The 24444-nt window shown below is 41.5% G+C and overlaps 1 protein-coding gene, 1 long non-coding RNA gene and 1 other non-coding gene across 8 annotated transcripts in view; all 3 read right to left on the bottom strand.

Moving 5' to 3' along the window:
* Positions 1-211: 211 nt before the first annotated feature.
* The window catches only part of LOC115127674 (zinc finger protein OZF-like), a 77820-nt gene continuing 53587 nt past the window's right edge, over positions 212-24444 (bottom strand). For 5 of the 6 annotated variants that reach the window (XM_065022454.1, XM_065022457.1, XM_065022452.1 and 2 more), the window contains one exon: positions 20141-24292. In XM_065022454.1, coding sequence (XP_064878526.1) covers positions 23277-24292 — 1016 coding nt within the window. In that variant the 3' untranslated portion in view covers positions 20141-23276. Of the gene's footprint in view, positions 5766-10932; positions 11151-12270; positions 24293-24444 lie in introns of those variants that run through there. The other variant, XM_065022448.1, reaches the window with a different exon arrangement.
* Positions 8048-8151, bottom strand: LOC115121278 (small nucleolar RNA Me28S-Am2589). Its single transcript, XR_003862298.1, has one exon. It is a non-coding gene; the product is annotated as a small nucleolar RNA Me28S-Am2589 (small nucleolar RNA).
* On the bottom strand, positions 13079-18622 carry LOC135573383 (uncharacterized). The gene is made up of 2 exons (XR_010464705.1): positions 18337-18622; positions 13079-13903 (listed from the first exon to the last, which is right to left on the bottom strand). It is a non-coding gene; the product is annotated as an uncharacterized LOC135573383 (long non-coding RNA).

Consider the following 24444-nt stretch of genomic DNA (forward strand, 5'->3'; position numbering starts at 1 on the left):
AGTCCTTTATAATGCAAAACATCTATTTGTGTTCATTGTAGCAATTACCGGTGGCTAGCAAATTGGCTTGTCCCCATGGTGATGTGTAAAGGTGTAGTGACATGTTTTGAGTAGATAATAGACATGTAAATTATTTTGAATTCCATGAATTAAACAGAAACATTGTATTTTATGTATAGATAACCCAGAAAACAAAGGTTGACGGCACAAATTCATGTAGCATGTTTATTTTTCATTAGTATATCAATTAATTTCATTACAGTTATCCAAATACCTGAATCAATTACTAAAATAATGAATCTAGTTTTAAAAGACAATTTAATAAACACATGTACTCATTTCATAGCCTGTGTATCATTAAACAAAAGTCATTACGTAGTAAAAAAGAATCCACCCAAAGTAATGGTGAAAACTGATCATCACACCATCTCTATCTGATACATGTACAGTTGAAGTCAGAAGTTTACATACACCTTAGCCAAATACATTTAAACTCAGTTTTTCACAATTCCTGACATTTAATCCCAGTAAAAAATTCCCTGTTTTAGGTCAGTTAGGATTACCACTTTATTTTAAGAATGTGAAATGTCAGAATAATAGTTGAGTGATTTATTTCTTTCATCGCATTCCCAGTGGGTCAGAAGTTTACATGCACTTAATTAGTATTTGGTAGCATTGACTTTAAATTGTTTAACTTGGGTCAAATGTTTCGGGGAGTCTTCCACAAGCTTCCCACAATAAGTTGGGTGAATTTTGTCCCATTCCTCCTGACAGAGCTACTGTAACGGAGTCAGATTTGTAGGCCTCCTTGCTCGCATACGCTTTTTCAGTTCTGCCCACACATTTTCTATAGGATTGAGGTTAGGGCTTTGTGATGACCACTCCAATACCTTGACTTTGTTGTCCTTAAGCCATTTTGCCACAATTTTGGAAGTATGCTTGGGGTCATTGTCCATTTGGAAGACCCATTTAACTTCCTGACTGATGTCTTGAGATGTTGTTTCAATATATCAACATAATTTTCCATCCTCATGATGTCGTCTATTTTGTGAAGTGCACCAGTCCCTACTGCAGCAAAGCACCCCCACAACATGATGCTGCCACCCCCGTGCTTCACGGTTGGGATGGTGTTCTTCGGCTTGTAAGCCTCCCTCTTTTTCCTCCAAACATAACAATGGTCATTATGGACAAACAGTTCTACTTTTGTTTCTTCAGACCAGTGGACGTTTCTCCAAAAAGTACAATCTTTGTCCCCAAGTGCAGTTGCAAACCGTAGTCTGGCTTTTTTATGGTTGTTTTGGAGCAGTGGCTTTTTCCTTGCTGAGCGGCCTTTCAGGTTATGTCGATATAGGACTTTTTTTTACTGTGGATATAGATACTTTTGTGCCTATCTTCTCCAGCATCTTCACAAGGTCCTTTGCTGTTGTTCTGGGATTGATTTGCACTTTTCGCACCAAAGTACATTCATCTCTAGGAGACAGAACGCGTCTCCTTCCTGAGCGGTATAACGGCTGCGTGGTCCCATGGTGTTTGTACTTGCGTACTATTGTTTGTACAGATAAATGTGGTACCTTTGGAAATAGCTCCCAATGATGAACCAGACTTGTGGAGGTCTACAATTTATTTTCTGAGGTTTTGGCTGATATCTATTGATTTTCCCATGATGTCAAGCAAAGAGGCACTGAGTTTGAAGGTAGACCTTGAAATACATCCACAGGTACCCCTACAATTGACTCAAAGGATGTCAATTAGCCTATCAGAAGCTTCTAAATCCATGACATAATTTTCTGGAATTTTCCAAGCTGTTTAAAGGCACAGTCAATTTAGTGTATGTAAACTTCTGACCCACTGGAATTGTGATGCAGTGAATTATAAGTGAAATAATCTGTCTGTAAACAATTGTTGGAAAAACGACTTGTGTCATGCACAAAGAAGATGTCCTAACCGACATGCCAAAACTATAGTTTGTTAACAAGAAATGTGTGGAGTGGTTGAAAAACAAGTTTTAATGACTCCAACCTAAGTGTATGTAAACTACCAAATTCAACTGTATCTACCAACTAATTCCCACAGAGAACTGCAGAGGGACAACTTGGTGTCAGAGCAAAACGTACTATATGAAGAAAAAAAACAGGAAAAAAACCATACCACACAATTTAGTATGTTATGTTACATTACATTGGCCTATAACTGTAATACGATTTGTAGGATGTATAGTATGTTACGAATTACATATCGTACAATATGTTACAATTTTCTATACGTATGATATTTTACGAATTCCAATTTGTTGTTGCTAACATTAACATGGTAAGCACACTATATACACAAAAGTATGAGGACACCCCTTCAAATTGTGGATTTGGCTATTTCAGCCACACCCATTTCTGACAAGAGTATAAAATCGAGCACACAGCCATGCATTCTCCATAGACAAACATTGGCAGTAGACTAGCCTTACTGAAGAGCTTAGTGACTTTCAATGTGGCACCGCCAGTTCACCAAATGTCTGCCCTGCTTGAGGACCGCCGAGTGCTGAAGCATGTAAAAATTGTCTGTCCTCGGTTGCAACACTCACAATCAAGTTCCAAACTGCTTCTGGAAGCAATGTCAACAAGAACTGTTCGTTGGGAGCTTCATAAAATGGTTTTCCATGGCCGAGCAGCAGCACACATGCCTAAGATCACCATGCGTAATGTCAAGTGTTGGCTGGAGTGGTGTAAAACTAAACGCCATTGGACTGACGCAGTGGAAACATGTTCTCTGGAGTGATGAATCACACTTCATCATCTAGCAGTCCGACGGACTAATCTGGGTTTGGTGGATTCAGGGAGAACGCTACCTGCCCCAATGCATAGTGCCAACTGTAAAGTTTGGTGGAGGACAACTAATGGTCTGGGTTGTTTTTCATGGTTCGGACTAGTTCCCTTTGTTCCAGTGAAGGGAAATCTTAACGCTACAGCATACAATGGCATTATAGATGATTCTGTGCTGCCAACTTTGTGGCAACAGTTTGGGGAAGGCCCTTTCCTGTTTCAGCGTGACAATGCCCCCGAGCACAAATAGACGTCCATACACAAATGGTTTGTCGAGATCAGTGTGGAAGAACTTGACTGGCCTGCACAGAGCCCTGACGAATACCTTTGGGATGAATTGAAACGTTGACTGGGAGCCAGACCTAATCGCCCAACATCAGTGCCCGACCTCACTAATGCTTGTGGTTGAATGGAAAAAGTCCCCAGAGCAATGTTCCAAAATCTAGTGGAAAGCCTTCCCAGAAGAGTGGAGGCCGTTATTGCAGCAAAAGGGGGACCAAGTCCATATTAATGCCCATGATTTTGGAATGAGATGTTCGACGAGCAGGTGCCCACATACACTACCGTTCAAAAGTTGTTGTTTTTTGTCCATTAAATAACATCGAATTGATCAGAAATACAGTGCAGTCTCAATGTCAACAGTGAAGAGGCGACTCCAGGATGCTGGCCATCTAGGCAGAGTTCCTCTGTCAAGTGTCTGTGTTCTTTTGCCCATCTCAATCTTTTCTTTTTCTTTGCAACTCTGCCTAGAAGGCCAGCATCCCGGAGTCGCCTCTTCACTGTTGACTTTGAGACTGGTGTTTTGCGGGTACTATTTAATGAAGCTTCCAGTTGAGGACTTGTGAGGCATCCGTTTCTCAAACTAGGCACTCTAATATACTTGTTGTCTTGCTCAGTTGTGCACCGGGAACTCCCACACCTCTTTCTATTCTGGTTAGGTCCAGTTTGTGCTGTTCTGTGAAGGTAGTACACAGCGTTGTATGAGATTTTCAGTTTCTTGGCAATTTCTCGCATGGAATAGCCTTCATTTCTCAGAACAAGAATAGACTGACGAGTTTCAGAAGAAAGTTATTTGTTTCTGGCCATTTTGAGCCTGTAATCAAACTCACAAATGCTGATGCTCCAGATACTCAACTAGTCCAACTTAACCAGCACAACCGTTTTTAGCTGTACTAACATAATTGCAAAAGGGTTTTCTATTGATCATTTAATCTTTTAAAATGATAAACTTGAAATCGCTAACACAACGTGCCATTGGAACACAGGAGTGATGGCTGCTGATGATGGGCCTCTGTACGCCTATGTAGATATTCCATTAAAAAATCTGCCGTTTCCAACGACAACAGTAATTTACAACATTAACAATGTCTACACTGATCAATTTGATGTTAGATAAAACAGACAAAAAAATAGCTTATCTTTCAGAAACAAGGACATTTCTAAGTGACCCCAAACTTTTGAACGGTATACTTTTCGTCATGTAGTGTAGCTGCAAAGTTGCTTATTAGCTAAAATGCTAAAGTTGTCCGTGATGAGATTTGAACACGCAACCGTTGGGTTGCTAGACTTTCATGTTTTTGCTGATCCATCCATCCATCCACCCGACCAACCACTATCCTATTGTTTTTGCCTTAAAAAGGGACATTTTAAAATGTTCCAACTTCATATTTATCATCCCCAGCACCACCCCAACATCAACATATGTGAAAATGGCACGTTTCTATGTTTTGTAGTAAATTTTTTTTGAGAAAGATGATTTCCAATGTCATAATTCTATAACACTCCCTTTCCTCTGCACAGTTCTCTCACATTGAGAAACAATAGGATTACAATAGTGTTCTATGCTTTCTTCTTGATCCAATTCCTTGTTACCACTTCTTTTACGAGATGAGGATTAATCGATGGAGTGACTTTAATCTTAGTTGGTCTGAGAGAAGTGATGAGGCTTCTCTCCTTTATGAGAAACAACTTTATGTATACATTGATGTGTTTTTAAGGTAGCCAATCGGGAGAAACTCTTCCCACAGTCAGAACAGCAGTAAGGCTTCTCTCCTGTGTGTGTTCTCCGATGAACTTTTAGCTCAGTTGATGTTGTGAAGCATTTTCCACAGTCAGAACAGGAGTAAGGCTTCTCTCCTTTATGTATACGTTGGTGTGTTTTTAAGTTGCCCTGTTGGGAGAAACTCTTCCCACAGACAGAGCAGGAGTAAGGCTTCTCTCCTGTGTGTATTCGCTGGTGACATTTTAATATATCCAAATGGGTGAAACTCTTCCCACAATCAGAGCAGGAATAAGGCTTCTCTCCTGTGTGTATTCGCCGGTGACATTTTAAGTTGCTCTGTTGAGAGAAACTCTTCCCACAGTCAGAGCAGCAGTAAGGTTTCTCTCCTGTGTGTGTTCTCTGGTGAACTCTTAACTCAGCTGATGTTATGAAGCATTTTCCGCAGTCAGAGCATAAGTAATGCTTCTTTCCTGTATGTATATGTTGGTGGGTTTGTAAGTGGCTCTGTTGAGAAAAACTTGCCCCACAGTCAGAGCAGAAGTAAGGCTTCTCCCCAGCGTGTATTTTTAGGTGTGTTTTTAAGTTGCTGGATACGGAGAAACTCTTCCCACAGTCAGAGCATGAGTAAGGCTTTTCTCCTGTGTGTATACGTTGGTGTGTTTTTAAGCTGCTCTGTTGAGAGAAACTCTCCCCACAGTCAGAGCAGGAGTAAGGTTTTTCTCCAGTGTGGACTCGCAGATGAACTGTCAGAGCCTGTGATGTTGTGAAACTCTTCCCACAGTCAGTGCAGGAATACAGATTATCTCCTGTGTGTATTTTTAGGTGTATTTCTAGTTTTGATAGAATTGGGAAAATCTCCTCACAATGTGGGCAGTGGTGAGACCTCTTAGCTCTGTGATCTTCCTGCTGTTGCTCTCCGGATGGAGAGAATATCTCAACATGGTCTCCTGTGTGAACAACATCAGAAGAACCGGTCAGTTGGTGTGTTATACATATGACTTCATATCAGTAGGCTGTACAATACAGGAAATAAAGCTATTAGGACTGTCCCAACATTTTTTTTAAATTCCTGGTCGACCGAGAGTCTTGTTTTCTTTCTACCAAATGTTTACATTTTAAAACGTGTATTTTTCCATACATATGTGTTGAGATCAATATCGCCTAACCAGAAGTTAAAAAAAAGATATATTCCCGACTCTCCTCCTCCCGCTGCTGCTTTCCTTCCGTTATGCTCCTGACGTTGCCAGTCGGCAACCTTTTCCATTTTGAGTGCCAGGGTATAGTACCATTTCTACTGATCTGTTATGATTTTCATCTGCACATTTTCGTGGAACAGTTTCATTTAATTTATAATAAAGTCTTCATATCTCAAATCAGTGTCATGTGGTTAATCAAAATTCTATCAAAATTATACAAATCTAAAAGTAACTTCTATTGCCGATATGTAATAATAGCTTTCATAAAGCCAACAAATAAAAACATTGCAGCTTGCAGGTAGAAAATATCCTGATGAAAATAGTTATTCTATCAATCAAATTGGCTGCACATGGTCTGTCTGTCTGTCTGTAAGAAACATTGTATCAACTAATCATCTGGTCTGGCCTGTGTTAGCAAACTTGCCTCATTGTATAAAATATTTAGGGCCCTCAGAGTTTACCGTGCCAGCCAGCGAGACAGGCAGACAGACAGACAGACAGACAGAGCTGTAGGCTATTTGCACAAAGGATAAGACATTTCCACCGGATCAATGCATGACATTTTTCCCCCTTTCATGTTGAGTGGTTATCAAAAGGTAGAGAACTGGAATTTTTGTAGAAACAGACTACGCTTACTTGCTGTTTGAGATGAACATTTTTTATATGAGAAACTTCACAGTGACGGTGAGTTAAGACAATCAGAAACAGTATCAGATCCCCAAATGGGCACATTTATAGGTCTACATTTACACAGAGGCCAGCTAATCTCTAGGCCTACTTCTATGTGTAATCAGGCCAGGTAGCCAATAGGCCTACTTCTATGTGTAATCAGGCCAGGTAGCCAATAGGCATACTTCAATGTGTAATCAGACCAGGTAGCCAATAGGCCTACTTCTATGTGTAATCAGGTCAGGTAGCCTATAGGCCTACTTCAATGTGTAATCAGACCAGGTAGCCAATAGGCCTACTTCTATGTGTAATCAGGTCAAGTAGCCTATAGGCCTACTTCAATGTGTAATCAGACCAGGTAGCCAATAGGCCTACTTCTATGTGTAATCAGGCCAGGTAGCCAATAGGCCTACTTCTATGTGTAATCAGGTCAGGTAGCCTATAGGCCTACTTCAATGTGTAATCAGACCAGGTAGCCAATAGGCCTACTTCTATGTGTAATCAGGCCAGGTAGCCAATAGGCCTACTTCTATGTGTAATCAGGTCAGGTAGCCTATAGGCCTACTTCAATGTGTAATCAGGTCAGGTAGCCTATAGGCCTACTTCAATGTGTAATCAGGTCAGATAGCCAATATGCCTACTTCTATGTGTAATCAGGTCAGGTAGCCAATAGGCCTACTTCTATGTGTAATCAGGCCAGGTAGCCTATAGGCCTACTTCAATGTGTAATCAGGTCAGGTAGCATATAGGCCTACTTCAATGTGTAATCAGGCCAGCTAGCCTATAGGCCTACTTCAATGTGTAATCAGGTCAGCTAGCCAATAGGCCTACTTCTATGTGTAATCAGGTCAGGTAGCCAATAGGCCTACTTCTATGTGTAATCAGGTCAGGTAGCCAATAGGCCTACTTCTATGTGTAATCAGGCCAGGTAGCCAATAGGCCTACTTCTATGTGTAATCAGGTCAGGTAGCCTATAGGCCTACTTCAATGTGTAATCAGGCCAGGTAGGTTATAGGCATACTTCTATGTGTAATCAGGCCAGCTAGCCTACAGGTGTAATCAGGTGTGTGTCCTTACTCAACATTGACAGGAGCATTCTTAACAAAAGACAAATAATACATTGTAAACTCGTAAATGAAAGGAAATAAACCAAAACCTTTCTCACAAGCTTAGCCAAGGTTGTATATGCTCTACAAACAACATGCCCACTTCTACAATGACAATGGTAAGACTGTAATAATATATTGAATGCATTACCGTAACCAAACAAACATTGTAGATTAGAAATGATGGAAATTAAAAGGTAGGCTAAATGTACTACTAGTGAGCCATGCCCTCCGCAATGGACTAGTCCACTCAGACAGGCGTGAATCAGACAGATGTCTCGTGTATCATACATTTTTTATAAATACAGTATCAATCAAAAGTTGACACACCCACTCATTCAAGGGTTTTTCTTTATTTTCACTATTTTCTATATTGTATAATAATGGTGAAGACATCAAAACTTTGAAATAACACATATGGAATCATGTATTAAACAAAAAAAAGTGTTAAACAAATCAAAATATATTTTATATTTGAGATTATCCAGAGTAGCCACCCTTTGCCTTGATGACAGCTTTGCACAGTCTTGGCATACTCTCAACCAGCTTCATGAGGTAGTCACCTGGAATGCATTTCAATTAACAGGTGTACCTGTCTTCCAGCTTCACCTCAGATGGCAGACCAAATAAATGCTTCACAGAGTTCAACAGACACACCTCAACATTAACATTTCTGAGGAGACTGTGTGAATCAGACATTCATGGTTGAATTGCTGCAAAGAAACCACTACTAAAGGACACCAATAATAAGAAGAGACTTGCTTGGGCCAAGAAACACGAGCAATGGAAATTAGACCGGTGAAAATCTGTCCTTTGGTCTGATGAGTCCAAATGTGAGATTTCTGGTTCTAACCTCTGTCTTTGTGAGACGCACACTAGGTGAACAGATGATCTCCACATGTGTGGTTCCCACCGAGAAGCATGGAGGAGGAGGTGTGATGGTGCTTTGCTGGTGACACTGTCATTGATTTATTTAGAATTCAAGTCGCACTTAACCCGCATGGCACAGCACTCTGCAGCGATACGCCATCCCATCTGTTTTGCGGGATTATCATTTGTTTTTCAACAGGCAAATGACCCAAAACACACCTCCAGGAGTGATGGAGTGCTGCATCAGATGACCTGGCCTCCACAATCACCTGACTTCTACCCAACCCAATGGTCTGGGATGAGTTGGAGCGCTGAGTGAAGGAAAAGCATCCAAGAAGTGCTCAACATATGTGGGAACTCCTTCAAGACTGTTGGAAAAACACTCCAAGTGAAGCTGGTTGAGAGAATGCCATCGGATGGGGCCACAGTGTCTCCTGACCCCTCCTGTCTCAGCCTCCAGTATTTATGCTGCAGTAGTTTGTGTGTCAGGGGGCTAGGGTCAGTCTGTTATATCTGGAGTATTTCTCCTGTCTTATCCTGTGTCCTGTGCAAATTTAAGTATGCTCTCTTTCTTTCTTTCTCTCTCTCGGAGGACCTGAGCCCTAGGAGCATGCCTCGGGACTACCTGGCATGACGACTCCTTGCTGTCCCCAGTCCACCTGGCCGTGCTGCTGCTCCAGTTTCAACTGTTCTGCCTGTGGCTATGGAACCCTGCCTGACCTGTTCACCAGACGTGCTACCTGTCCCAGACCTTTCAACTCTCTAGAGACAGCAGGAGCGGTAGAGATACTCTCAATGATCGGCTATGAAAAGCCAACTGACATTTACTCCTGAGGTGCTGACCTGTTGTACCCTCAATACCACTGTGATTATTATTATTTGACAATACTGGTCATTTATGAACATTTGAACATCTTGGCCATGTTCTGTTATAATCCCCACCCAGCACAGCCAGAAGAGGACTGGCCACCCCACATAGCCTGGTTCCTCTCTAGGTTTCTTCCTAGGTTTTGGCCTTTCTAGGGAGTTTTTCCTAGCCACCGTGCTTCTACACCTGCATTGCTTGCTGTTTGGGGTTTTAGGCTGGGTTTCTGTACAGCACTTTGAGATATCAGCTGATGTAAGAAGGGCTATATAAATACATTTAAATATATTTTGATTTGTGTGTCCAAACTTTTGACTGGAACTGTATAGAAGCTAATTATATATTTCCCGCTGCTCGATTAAAAAAAGCTTAGTAGACCAACAGCCGATCTATCTATCTATCTATCTGTCTGTCTGTCTGTCTGTCTGTCTGTCTGTCTGTCTGTCTGTCTGTCTGTCTGTCTGTCTATCTATCTATCTATCTATCTATCTATCTGTCTGTCTATCTATCTATCTGTCTATCTATCTCTATCTGTCTGTCTGTCTGTCGACCAGTCTGTCTGTTCAACAGTTGAGGGCAAAAGGGGATTATGTCATATCATCTATCTATCAAGGGTTAGTAACGACACAGTCTATCTCACTTTCACAAGGGTTAGTAACTACACAAACATATAATCCTCACTATCCAGTTAGTTGACTAAATGGGGTCCAGACTCATTTCATATAATCCTCCACTCACTTTCAAAAGCTGACTCATTTCAATCAGTTGAGGGCACTCACTTTCAAAGGGTTAGGGGACTCATTTCATATCATCCTCCATTATCACAAGGGTTAGTCACTATCATCCTCCACTCACTATCACAAGGGTTAGGTTAGTCCACTCAATCACAAGGGTTAGTAACTACACAGACTCATTTCATCATCCTCCATAATCCTCCACTCACTTCACTATCACAAGGGTTAGTAACTACACAGACTCATTTCAAGGGTTAGTAATATCATCCTCCACTCACTATCACAAGGGTTAGTAACGACACAGACTCATTTCATATCATCCTCCACTCACTATCACAAGGGTTAGTAACTACACAGACTCATTTCAGATCATCCTCCACTCACTTTCACAAGGGTTAGTAACTACACAGACTCATTTCATATCATCCTCCACTCACTATCACAAGGGTTAGAAACTACAGACTCATTTCATATCATCCTCTACTCACTATCACAAGGGTTAGTAACTACACAGACTCATTTCATATAATCCTCCATAGACTCATTTCATATCATCCTCCACTCACTATCACAAGGGTTAGTAACTACAGGCTCATTTCATAGAACTTGTTCAAGGATGTGTTAGGTTTCATTCTGTAAATCAAAGATAACTTATAAATAGAATCTGCTCTTACCATCATAAACAGAATCCCCAATCTTCTCCTCCTCTTCTTCATCTTTAATGTTGACATTCAGCTCCAGTGTTTGACTGCAGTCTTCCAGCTTCACTGATGTCATCTCTGTATCCTGCAGAGCAAACTGGGCTCCACTGTCACAATCAGGACCCAGTGACTGTAGGTTGGGTTTGTCCTCACTTTTGATGTTACCGGCCTCAGACATAATCGGAGTTGGCCTGTAATAATGAAGGGAAAATGCCCCCCCAAAAGTCATTGTCTTGAGAGTTCTGGTACTTTCTTTATTCTCTAAAAATTATATTAGATCAGGTAGCTAAACATTGAAAACAAACAATTTATTCATTTCACATTAGACAAAGTGCACACTTTAAATTACAGTGCAATTAACCTATAGTATATTTCCTAAATTCACAAAAATGCATAAATGACTCAAAAACCATTTAGTACAAGGCTAACAGTATGTTTTAGGCAGCATTATGTACTATTTTCCTGAATAACCTTGTCTTCACTGTACTATTTAACTCCAATTGTATTTTCTGTTCACACCATTGAAACATTTATAGATAAAGATGGAAACAACTGAATGTGTCTGAATATTAGTACTAGAGGTCGACCGATTAATCGGAATGGCCGATTAAGCTGTATCTGTGTCATCGTTCAGCCACGACTCGGTGAAACATAAGACATTACAGTTTATTTGTGATCGAAGCTCGTCTATTTTGTCATCCAATCATTGTAAATTGGCTAGTTGGACTGAGGGTAGAGGCAGATTACCCACAAATAATGCCAAAAAACCCACAATAGGTTAGAAAACCATAATACGGCAGCCATCTACTCTGGCGCCATTATTCTCACTTTTAAATTTAGTAACAACATTCTAACAGTGTTTATTGTTGCCTAATCCTAATTTGAAATGATTCCACTAATTTGTATCAGTTCGCATTGCTTTCAATTAGGGTCTTTTATGTTGAGGGCGAACCGCAAATTCCATTATTGTGGCTAATCGTTATTCTGGCTAATTTCACGTAGCTAGGGACAAGCGGGGATCATCTCAGTTCTATTCAGGGCATTTCTATTTGCAACTTTCCACAACGTTTTTGTACTGAACATCCCCAGGAGAACACGACTGAGTTATGTATGAACCTGGAAAGCCTCACAAATGAACGTGTGGTGGACACCGCTCCGTGTGCTTGTAAAATATTTTTTTATCACGTTCTTCTCTCACTCGGTTTGACAGAGAAATTACACAAAACCTTTCCCAAAAGTGATAATATCTCGAGGATGTGTTATATAATACGTTATTTCGATAATACACAGTTTAAACGTGCCATTACATACCTGTAGTAATAAAGCGAAACGCACAACAACGTTCTGTCGTTTTCTTTACTCCGAAGAATGGTGGCAGGCAACCCGGAACTTCCTGTTTCCCACTACCGTAGTGCAACAGCGACATGTATTGGACTGATGGACTAACTACTGATAAAGCATGTAAAATATAAAGGGAACTTGATTAGCAAGACAAATAAACCTTGGTTCAAGAAAACTAAAGGTGTGTCTGTTTTAATGTCTAAGTTTAAAAAAAACATTACATATGCATTGTACATGGTCTCTGTGGAAGGCCACAGAGATGCCAGTTGAATAATGTTTACATATCTTGCATTACTCATCTCATATGTATATACTGTATTCTATAATATCTATTGCATCTTAGCTTATGCCACTCTGACATTGCTTATCCATATATTAACATATATTCTTATTCCATTCATTTACTTAGATTTGTGTGTATTAGGTATTTGTTGTGGAATTGCTAGATATTACTTGCTAGATATTGCTGCACAGTCGGAACTAGAAGCACAAGCATTTCGTTACACACGGAATAACATCTGTTACCCATGTGTATGTGATCAATAACATTTTATTTGGAAGATGAAGAACCTCATCCACCCGAGCCACGGCCTGTTCCTCCTGCTACCATGTAGCAAGCAGAGACGGTACAGGTGCATCAAAGCTGGTACCAAGAGAATGAAACTGCTTCTATCTCCAGGCCATAAGACTGTTGAACAGTCATCACTGATTTGATTTAGAGAATATTGGTGACTAGTAAATTGGCTTGTCCCAGTGTGTAGAGATGTCGTGACATGTATTGAGTAGATAAATACAGATATATTTATTTGAAATTCATGAATTAAACAAAATCATTACATTTACTGTAAAGATAACCCCCAAAAAACTACAATGATTCAGTAGATCAACAGTACTTTAGCAGGTCTCACAGCTGCTTACGCTGACAAAACATGTTAGAGAATAGGTCAGATTTAGCTTTGTGATGCTCATTTCAACTTCCTGTCTTGTTCAGCTTCAGAAAAACAGCAAATATGTCACTTGAAACACTGTTTTTTGGTAATTCATTTTCCAAAAGAGAAGAGTTTGACCAGTACAAATGTACAAACTTTATTTTTAATTCGCAGATAAATTGAGCAGGTTTCAGTGAATACTGATCAGTAAAGTAAAGAGAGGCTAACATTCTATAACACTCCCTTTCCTGTGCAGTTCTCTCACAGTGAGAAACAATAGGATTACAATAGAGTATTCTATGATTTCTTGATAATTAAGTGATGGAATGATTTTAATCTTAGCTAGTCAGAGAACTGATACGGAATCTCACATTTATGTATATGTTGGTGTGTTTTTAAGTGGCCATGTTGAGAGAAACTCTTCCAACGGTCAGAGCAGGAGTAAGGCTTTTCTCCAGTGTTGAATGTTGAACTGTCAGATCCCTTGATATTTTGCAGCTCTTCCCACAGTCAAAGCAGGGATAAAGATTCTACATTATCTGTATTTTTAGGTGTATTTTTAGCTTGATAGAATTGGAAAATCTCATCACAACGTGGGAAGTGGTGAGACCTCTGAGCTCTGTGATCTTCCTGTAGTTGCTCTCTGGATGTAGAGAATGTCTCAACATGGTCTCCTGTGTGAACAACATCAGAAGAACCAGTCAGGTGGTGTGATACACATTTAAATCAAAATAATATATAAAGCTCTTTTTACATCTGCAGTTGTCACAAAGTGCTTGACAGACACCCTAACCTAACGTATCAGGTGTAAAAAAAAAACGCCTCAATGAGGTTGACAGAAACCAGAAGCTTCTAGGTTTCAGGCTTTGGCTTCCTCTCTGCCTTCTTCCTGAAAAATGGATGCTCCCGGTGTTTGTCAACTCCACTGAGGGGGCAGAAACCAAGACTAAAACCCCAAAGGGAAAGCAATACAGAAGCAGAGGGACTAGTAAAAACTCCTTAGAAGGAACCTAGGAAAACCCTAGAGAAGAACCAGGCTCCGAACAGTGGCCGCTCCTCTTCTGGCTGTACTAGGTGACAAATGACTTGATATATAGTGCCTTCGGAAAGTATTCAGACCCCTTGACTTTTTCCACATATTGTAACGTTACAGCCTTATTCTAAAATAGATTAAATAGTCCCCCCCCCCTCATCAATCTACACACAATACCCCAGAATGACAAATAAAAAAGTTTTTTAGAAATGGCAATTTATATATTTTTTTTAACCGGAAATATCACATTTTCCGACCTTTTACTCAGTACTTTGTTGAAGCACCTTTGGCAGCGATTACAGCATCGAGTTCTCCAGGGTATGACACGACAAGCTTGGCACACATGTATTTGGGGAGTTGTTCCCCCATTCTTCTCTGCAGATCCTCTCAAGCTCTGTCAGGTTGAAAGGGGAGCGTTGCTACACAGCTATTTTCAGGTCTCTCCAGAAATGTTTGATCGGGTTCAAGTCTGGGCTATGGCTGGGCCACTCAAGGACATTACAAAACTTGTCCAGAAACCGCTCCTGCTGTGTCAGAGTGACCATCAGGTTCTGCTCACCTACCTGACCAAGGCCCTTCTCCCCTGCTTCCTCAGTTTGCCTGGGCTGCCAGCTCAAGCAAGCAACTTGGTGGTTCCAAACTTTTTCCATTTAAGAATGATGAAGGCCACTGTGTTCTTGGGGACCTTCAATGCTGCAAACATTTTCGGTACCCTTCCCCAGATTTGTGCCTCCACACAATCCTGTCTCTGAGCTCTAAGGACAATTCCTTTGACCTCATGGCTTGGTTTTTGCTCTGACATGCACTGTGTCTGCCTTTCCAAATCATATCCAATCAATTGAATTTACCACAGGTGGACTCCAATCAAGTTGTAGAAACATCTCAAAGATGATCAATGGAAACAGGATGCACCAGAGCTCAATTTCGAGTCTCATAGCAAAGGGTCTGAATATTTACGTGAATAAAGGTATTGATGTTTAATTTTTTTGAAAAAATATCTAAAAACCTGTTTTCGCTCTGGCATTGTGGGGTATCGTGTGTAGATTGTAGAGTGGACATCTGTAGTAGAGAAGAATGTATGACAATTGAGACACTACGTTACCCTATTGAAAGATTAGTGGAATCTGTGTGGGTAGCTGGACAGGTAGGATGACTGACAGTGAATGTGAACAGGTGGTCACGTGTCAGGTGACAGAGGAATGGATGAGACTGAGGCAGGAATTTGTGGATTCATGGACGCACAGAACTTCTGGATCAGACAGAGTTAAGGAAGAGAAAGCAGTGAGCTCAGGCGATGGCAATATCCTCCTTTTATGGAGTTGAGATCTGTCTGACATTTCCACCTGACCTAATTAAAGCGCCCCTGGCCCAGCTGAGTAAGTGGCAATGAATTAAAGGATTATTCCACCAACTCCATGGGCCTTTTCTACAGCCACCCTGGAAATGTGTTAAATTCCACACTCCTCAAAAAAGGCTCATTGCTCCCGTCTTCTGTCATCTCAGGGAGAGGAATTAGTCGGGCAACTGGCCGGATATATATCCGGTTCTTCACCTGGATCTCCACTGATCTAACGCGACCATCGGTCCCAGGCATGGTCTTAGTGATACGGCCCACCGGCCAGGAGGCTCGAGGCAGCTGAGTCGCCACCGGCGTCTGCCAACGAGGTTGGTATCACCATACATGGCTTGAGGAAGTGACGCATCTCTGAGTCCCATCAAGGGCATATTCGGTGTAACCGGATCAGGGTCAGCGATATCTCTCTGCAGACATCCCAAGGGTTTGGAGTTCAGTATCCCTTCCACCTCTATCAGGGCGTACTAGGGGACAGTTTGGTCCCCTAGTACGACTCGTAAGGCCGTCTTTTTCAGATTTGATCTCTTGCTCCCATGTTCTTCCAAAATGAGGAGCTCCTGGAGGGTTAAATTTGAATGAAATTTGTTGGTCCATCAGCTGATCCTGGAGGCTGGGTTCCATGGCTTGGAAGGCTTCCTCCAACCTGGCTTCTTTTGCCTTGAAGTTCGTACCTCTGTCAGCCAGGATCTCGTAGGGTTTCCCCCGTCGGGAGATAAACCGCCGTAGGGCCACGAGGAAGGCTTCAGTATCCAAACTCTCCAGTAGGTCCAGGTGGACACATCTAGTTGTCAAACACTTGAATAGAATGCCCCAGCGCTTTTCCACACAGCATCCTAGCCTGATCATCAAGGAGCCAAAGCAGTCTACTCCTGTTGACCAGAAGGGTGGTTTAAGGAGGCGCAAGCGAGCAGGGGGTAAATCTGCCATTTTGGGCATCGTGGCTCCGGGCCCGCCATCTCTGACATTCTACGCAGGCGTATTGGTGCTTACGAATGACTCCTCGTCCTCCAATTATCCAGTACTTCCACTTCATCTCCCCATAGACCCTCTCTGGCCCTGGGTGGAGAAGTCTAACTCTTAATAAGGAGCCTGGTAAGAGGGTGTCTGGAGTCAAGGATAATTGGGTGGATAGCATCGGGGTCCAAAACTTCTGCTTGGCGCAGCCTCCCCCCGACTCTGATCACTCCAAGGATTTGATCATATTCTGGGGGCGAGAGAGAGAAGACGGCTCTCCTTAGCAACTTTCCTATCGGCTTTCAGAGCTTTTTTCAGAGCTAACTGCTTGTGCATGCTGGAGGAGTAGTGTCTCTGCCGCGAGGGAGGTGGGTATAGAAGCCACCCCATCTGAGGTCTGGTTTGTGGCGGCGATCAGATCCGGCAGTGTTTGGGATTGTGCTAGGTCAGGGAGAGCTGTAGTTGGTTCCGTAGAGATGCTGTAGCATTGGGCGGACTTCCTTAACTCATGAGCTTCAGTTGGTTGCAGAGGGGCCGCACACCTGGGGGCTGTCGGTCACTCGTTCTCTGGTTGGGATAAGAATGGTGGTCCCAAGCTCCAGCGATGGGGTTGAGCCAGTTCCTTAAGGGTTTTACCGCGAGTAACGTCATCAGCAGGATTGTTTATGCTATCAACATACCTCCAGTCCTGGACTTCTGTTAGGTCTTGGATTTCCGCAATGCGAGTTCCGACGAACACCTTATACCTGCAGGACTCCGACTTGAGCCAGGTCAATACAGTGGTTGAATCACTCCAGTAGGTGACCCTTTGGATTGGCAAGGTGAGCTCGGCTTGCAAGGTAGAGGTCAACTGGGCTCCGGAAAGGGCAGCACTGAGTTCCAGCCTAGGCATTGACAACTGCTTCTTGGGTGCAACCCTGGACCTGGCCATGACAAAGGAGACATGGGTGTGGCCTGCCTTATCCTCCAACCATGCGGCCAGGTCTCTGAGAGCATAGGTGCCTCTCGAGCCCTCTCTCACGATGCCCTTGTTCAAAAAATGTTCAATGAAACTGTCTCTGAGGTACACTGGAAGTTTGATAAGAAGCCTGTCCATGTGGCAGCCACATTTCAGCGATGAAGTAGTTATCATCATCATGCTTTCCATAGTTTAAGCCTGTAGCTACCTAGGCCTTGCTAACTAGTTATTGTGTTGTCCAGCTAGCTATAAAATTGCATGCTAACACGCAAGATTTGTATAACTAACCCAATATAGACTACACACTATTGTTTCCAATGGGGGACTTTTATTATGAAGGCGACCCATAAATTATACTGTTGTGGATAATCGTTATTGTGGCTAGCTTCACACAAAAGTGAGCCCAGCTAGCTAGCGAGTAGCGACCATAACATAGCTATTTGCCAGCTTTATGTTAAGTAATTTAGCTACAGTGGCTAGTAAAGGTTAGAAAACGATCTAGCGTGCTAGCTAATCCAAACAAAACTCTACATACTACATGGTAAATCTATTCCGTACAATGTGCTATGGTAACTTGTTAGCTAGCTAGCCTAGTTGGTAAGCCTAACATTAACGCCAGCTAACGTTAGCATGCTACAGTTATGGCTCTTCCATTAGCTAGCTAGCCTTCCGTTAGCTAGCTAGCCTTCCGTTGGCTAGGTAGCTGCCAAATGCTAGCTAGCTAGTTATCTAACGTCCTATGCTAAATCGTCCAGCACTATTCATGTATTCCCAAACGGAAACGAAACAAATTGCATGGAAAACGTACCTTTCTCTCTTCTGTCTTGACGTTTTTATCTTGTCTATAACACTTTTTTTCCCCCGCGGCAATCTATCATGTCCAGATTTTGCACACTGACCTTCTCGACTCCTGTTCTAAAGACAATCATGTATTTTTTACTCAATACATTTTCCATGACACCCAAAAGTACTCATTACAGTTGGAATGCTTAGCAGGACAGGAAAATGGTCCAATTCACAGTTACCAAGAGAACAACCCATGTCATCCCTACCTCCTCTGAGTTGGTGGACTTACTAAACATAAATGCTTTGTTTGTAAATTATGTCTGAATGTTGGAGTGTGCCCATTGGCCATACATAATATATTTTTCAAATTGTGCCATCTGGTTTACTTAATATAAAGGAATCTGAAATTATTAATGCTTTGCCTTTTGCAACTTAAGTATATTTAAAACCAAATAATTTTAGACTTTTACTCAAGGAGCATTTTACTGGGTGACTTTCTATTAAGGTATCTTTACTTTTACTCAAGTATGACAGCTGGGTACTTTTTCCACCACTTGCTATTGGTTCCCTGTAATTACAAGTAAGTACCCCTCAAGATAGACTTCATTATCACCGGCCAAATCCTGTGTAGCACCTAGTAATTACATTGTACTTGTGCAGATATTAAATATACTCTGTGTTGTACTAGTGTATTTGTTATGTCACTTCCACAAGCTTTAAATTGAGGGCCAGGTTGTCAGGGTGGGTAATGTACAGGTGCACATTAATTACTCCTAAAGATACACTTCATTTTAACTAGCTAAATCCTGTGTAAGAACTAGACATTACATTGTATTTAGCCAGACATTACATGTGCTTTGAATGTTTCTTATTCCTCATCTGGGATGACACTTGTATTATATTTGTTTTCGTAAACTCAACCAAGTTAACCCAGATCGGACACTTTATTTTGGGGGCTAGTGCTAGCAACAGCGTTGACTGTAGATATATTTTGAATATATTTTGAACAGTGCACACATTTGGGGCGGCAGGGTAGCCTAGTGGTTAGAGCGTTGGACTAGTAACTGAAAGGTTGCAAGTTCAAATCCCCGAGCTGACAAGGTACAAATCTGTCGTTCTGCCCCTGAACAGGCAGTTAACCCACTGTTCCTAGGCCGTCATTGAAAATAAGAATTTGTTCTTAACTGACTTGCCTAGTAAAATAAAGGTAAAATTTTTTTTAAAAATTAAAATGAATGTTTAAGTAATTACATTGTTTTATTTGACCAGGGAAGTTGACTGAGAACACATTCTCATTTACAGCAACAACCTGGGGAATAGTTACAGGGGAGAGGAGGGGGATGAATGAGCCTGGAAGCTGGGGATGATTAGATGGCCATGAGGGTCAGAATGAGAATTTAGCCAGGACCCCAGGGTTAACACCCCTACTCTTACGATAAATAAGAGAAAGGTAACACAATCTTCCTCTCTGGTTCCATTCCCCAATAGTAAGTGGTTCGTTGTTGATTTGTGGTGGTAATGCTGTCCCTGGACTTTGGTACCATATAAAACACTTCAAAATGACAATACTTTTTTTTTTCATTTTATTTAACTGTTATTTAATAAGAAACATATGTAAGTCCTTTCTACTGCAAAACATCTATTTGTGTGCATTGTAGCAATTACTGGTGGCCAGCAAATTGGCTTGTCCCCATGGTGATGTGTAAAGATGTAGTGACATGTTTTGAGTAGATAGACATGTAAATTACTTTGAATGCCATGAATTAAACAAAAACATTGTATTTTCTGTATAGATAACCCAGAGAACAAAGATTTACCAGCACAAATTCATGTAGAATGTTTATTTTTTCATTAGCAGATCAATTAAGTTCATTACAGTTATCCATGACTATAATAATGAATCTAGTTTTAAAAGACAATTTAATAAACAGGGTAGTCATTTCATAGCCTGTGTATCATTAAACAAAAGTCATTATGTAGTAAAAAAAAGAACTGACACCATCTCTAGCTGATACATGTGTCTACTAGCTCATTTCCACAGAGAACTGATCATCACACCATCTCTATCTGATACATGTGTCTACTAGCTCATTTCCACAGAGAACTGATCATCACACCATCTCTATCTGATACATGTGTCTACTAGCTCATTTCCACAGAGAACTGCAGAGGGACAACTTGGTGTCAAAGCAAAATGTACTATATGTAAAAAAAAAAAAAAAAAGAACATTGCACACTATTTAGTATTTTACGGTATGTTATGTTACATTGGCCTATAACTGTAATACGATTTGTAGGATGTTACGAATTAGATTTTGTACAATATGTTACGAATTTGCTATACGTATGATATTTTACGTATTCCAATTAGTTGTTGCTAACATTAACATGTTAGCCTAGCATGCAACTACTTACCATGTTAAGCAGACTATATATACAAAAGTATATATAGTTCAAAATAGTGGATTTGTCTATTTCAGCCACACCCTTTGCTGACAGGAGTATAAAATCGAGCACACAGCCATGCATTGGCAGTAGAATGGCCTTAATGAAGAGCTTTGTGACTTTCAATGTGGCACCGTCAGTTCATAAAACTTCTGCCCTGCTTGAGCTGCCCTGTTCAACTGTAAGTGCGGTCATTGTGAAATGGAAATGTCTAGGAGCAACGGCTCAGCCGTGAAGTGGTAAGCCACACAGGCTCAAAACACAGGACCGCTGAGTGCTGAAGCATGTAAAAATGGTCTGTTCTCGGTTGCAACACTCACTATCAAGTTCCAAACTGCTGCCGGAAGCAACGTCAACAAGAACTGTTCGTTGGGAGCTTCATAAAATGGGTTTCCATGGCCGAGCAGCAGCACACATGCCTAAGATCACCATGTGCAATGCCAAGCGTTGGCTGGAGTGGTGTAAAGCTCACCGTCATTGGACTGATGCAGTAGAAACATGTTCTCTGGAGTGATGAATCACGCTTCATCATCTAGCAGTCCGACGGATGAATCTGGGTTTGGTGGATGCAGGGAGAACGCTACCTGCCCCAATGCATAGTGCATTGGTGGAGGACAACTAATGGTCTAAAACTAATGGTTTTTCATGGTTCGGACTAGTCCCCTTAGTTCCAGTGAAGGGAAATCTTAAAGCTACAGCATACAATGACATTATAGATGATTCTGTGCTGCCAACTTTGCGGCAACAGTTTGGGGAAGGCCCTTTCCTGTTTCAGCGTGACAATGCCCCCGAGCACAAATAAGACGTCCATACACAGATGGTTTGTCGAGATCAGTGTGGAAGAACTTGACTGGCCTGCACAGAGCCCTGACCTTAACCCCATCGAACACCTTTGGGATGAATTGAAACGTTGACTGCGAGCCAGACCTAATCGCCCAACATCAGTGCCCGAACTCACTAATGCTCTTGTGGCTAAATGGAAAAAGTCCCCACAGCAATGTTCCAACATCTAGTGGAAAGCCTTCCCAGAAGAGTGAAGGCTGTTAATTGCAGCAAAAGGGGGACCAAGTCCATATTAAGGCCCATGATTTTGAAATTAGATGTTTGACGAGCAGGTGCTCACATACACTACCGTTCAAAAGTTTGGGGCCAATAAGAAATGTCCTTGTTTTTTAAAGAAAAGCCATTTTTTTCCATTAAAATAACATCGAATTGATCAGAAATACAGTGCAGTCTCAACGTCAACAGTGAAGAGGCGACTCCGGGATGCTGGCCTTCTAGGCAGAGTTCCTCTGTCCAGTGTCTGTGTTCTTTTGCCCATCTTAATCTTTTCTTTTTATTGGCCAGTATGAGACTGCCTAGAAGGCCAGCATCCCGGGGTCGCCTCTTCACTGTTGACGTTGAGACTGGTGTTTTGCGGGTACTATTTAATGAAGCTACCAGTTGAGGACTTTCTCAAACTAGACATTAATGTACATCTTGCTCAGTTGTGCACCGGGGCCTCCCACTCCTCTTGATATTCTGGTTAGGGCCAGATTGCTCTGATCTGTAAAGGGAGTAGTACACAACATTGTACGAGATTTTCCGTTTCTTGGCAATTTCTCCCATGGAATAGCCCTCATTTCTCAGAACAAGAATAGACTGACGAGTTTCAGAAGAAAGTTATTTGTTTCTAGACATTTTGAGCCTGTAATCGAACCCACAAATGCTGATGCTCCCGATACTCAACTAGTCTAGTTTTATTGCTTCTTTAATCAGCACAACTGTTTTCAGCTGTACTAACATAATTGCAAAAGGGTTTGCTATTGTTCAATTAGCCTTTTTAAATGATAAACTTGGATTAGCTAACAACATGCCATTGGAACACAGGAGTGATGGCTGCTGATGATGGGCCTCTGTACACCTATGTAGATTTTCCATTTAAAAAATCAGCTGTTTCCAGCTACAATAGTAATTTACAACATGAACAATGTCTACACTGTATTTCTGATCAATTTGATGTTATTTTAAATGGACAAAAACAATAGATTTTCTTTCAAAAACAAGGACATTTCTAAGTGACCCCAAACTTTTGAATGGTAGTGTACTTTTGGTCATGTAGTGTAGTTGCAAAGTTGCTTATTAGCTAAAATGCTAAAGTTGTCCGTGATGAGATTTGAACACGCAACCATTGGGTTGCTAGACTTTCATGTTATATGCTGATCCATCCATCCACCCGACCAACCACCATCCTATTGTTTTTTCCTTAAAGGGACATTTTAAAATGTTTCAACTTCATATTCATCATCCCCAGCACCACCCCAACATCAACACATGTGAAAATGGCGCATTTCTATGTTTTGAAGTTAAAAAAAAGATGGAGGAAGATGATTTCCAATGTCATCATTCTATAACGCTCCCTTTCTTCTGCACAGTTCTCTCACAGTGAGAAACGTGTTCTAAGCTTTCTTCATTTGATCCAATTCAACATCGCCAATTATTTTATGGGATGAGGATTAATTGATAGTGACTTTAATCTTAGTTGGTCTGAGAGAAGTGATGAGGCTTCTCTCCTTTATGTATACATTGATGTGTTTTTAAGGTAGCCAATCGGGAAAAACTCTTCCCACAGTCAGAGCAGTAGTAAGGCTTCTCTCCTGTGTGTGTTCTCTGATGAGATTTTAGCTCAGTTGATGTTGTGAAGCATTTTCCACAGTCAGAACAGGAATAAGGTTTCTCTCCTTTATGTATACGTTGGTGTATTTTTAAGTTGCCCTGTTGGGAGAAACTCTTCCCACAGTCAGAGCAGGAGTAAGGCTTATCTCCTGTATGTATTCGCTGGTGACATTTTAATATATCCAATCGGGTGAAACTCTTTCCACAGTCAGAGCAGGAGTAAGGCTTCTCTCCTGTGTGTATTCGCTGGTGACATTTTAAGTGGACCTGTTGAGAGAAACTCTTCCCACAGTCAGAGCAGCAGTAAGGCTTCTCTCCTGTGTGTGTTCTCTGATGAACTCTTAACTCAGCTGATGTTGTGAAGAATTTTCCGCAGTCAGAGCAGAAGTAATGCTTCTCTCCTGTATGTATATGTTGGTGGGTTTGTAAGTGGCTCTGTTGAGAGAAACTTGCCCCACAGTCAGAGCAGAAGTAAGGCTTCTCCCCGGTGTGTATTTTTAGGTGTGTTTTTAAGTTGCTTGATACGGAGAAACTCTTCCCACAGTCAGAGCATGAGTAAGGCTTCTCTCCTGTGTGTATACGTTGGTGTGTTTTTAAGCTGCTCTGTTGAGAGAAACTCTCCCCACAGTCAGAGCAGGAGTAAGGTTTTTCTCCAGTGTGGACTCGCAGATGAACTGTCAGAGCCTGTGATGTTGTGAAACTCTTCCCACAGTCAGTGCAGGAATACAGATTATCTCCTGTGTGTATTTTTAGGTGTATTTCTAGTTTTGATAGAATTGGGAAAATCTCCTCACAATGTGGGCAGTGGTGAGACCTCTTAGCTCTGTAATCTTCCTGCTGTTGCTCTCTGGATGTAGAGAATGTCTCAACATGGTCTCCTGTGTGAACAACATCAGAAGAACCAGTCAGTTGGTGTGTTATACATATGACTTCATATCAGTAGGCTGTACAATACAGGAAATAAAGCTATTAAGGCTGTCCCGACAAAAAAATTATTCCCGTTCGACCGAGAGTCTTGTTTTTTTTCAAC

This window comes from Oncorhynchus nerka, linkage group LG2, assembly GCF_034236695.1.
Source record: "Oncorhynchus nerka isolate Pitt River linkage group LG2, Oner_Uvic_2.0, whole genome shotgun sequence".
In the NCBI taxonomy this organism is placed as follows: Eukaryota; Metazoa; Chordata; class Actinopteri; order Salmoniformes; family Salmonidae; genus Oncorhynchus; species Oncorhynchus nerka.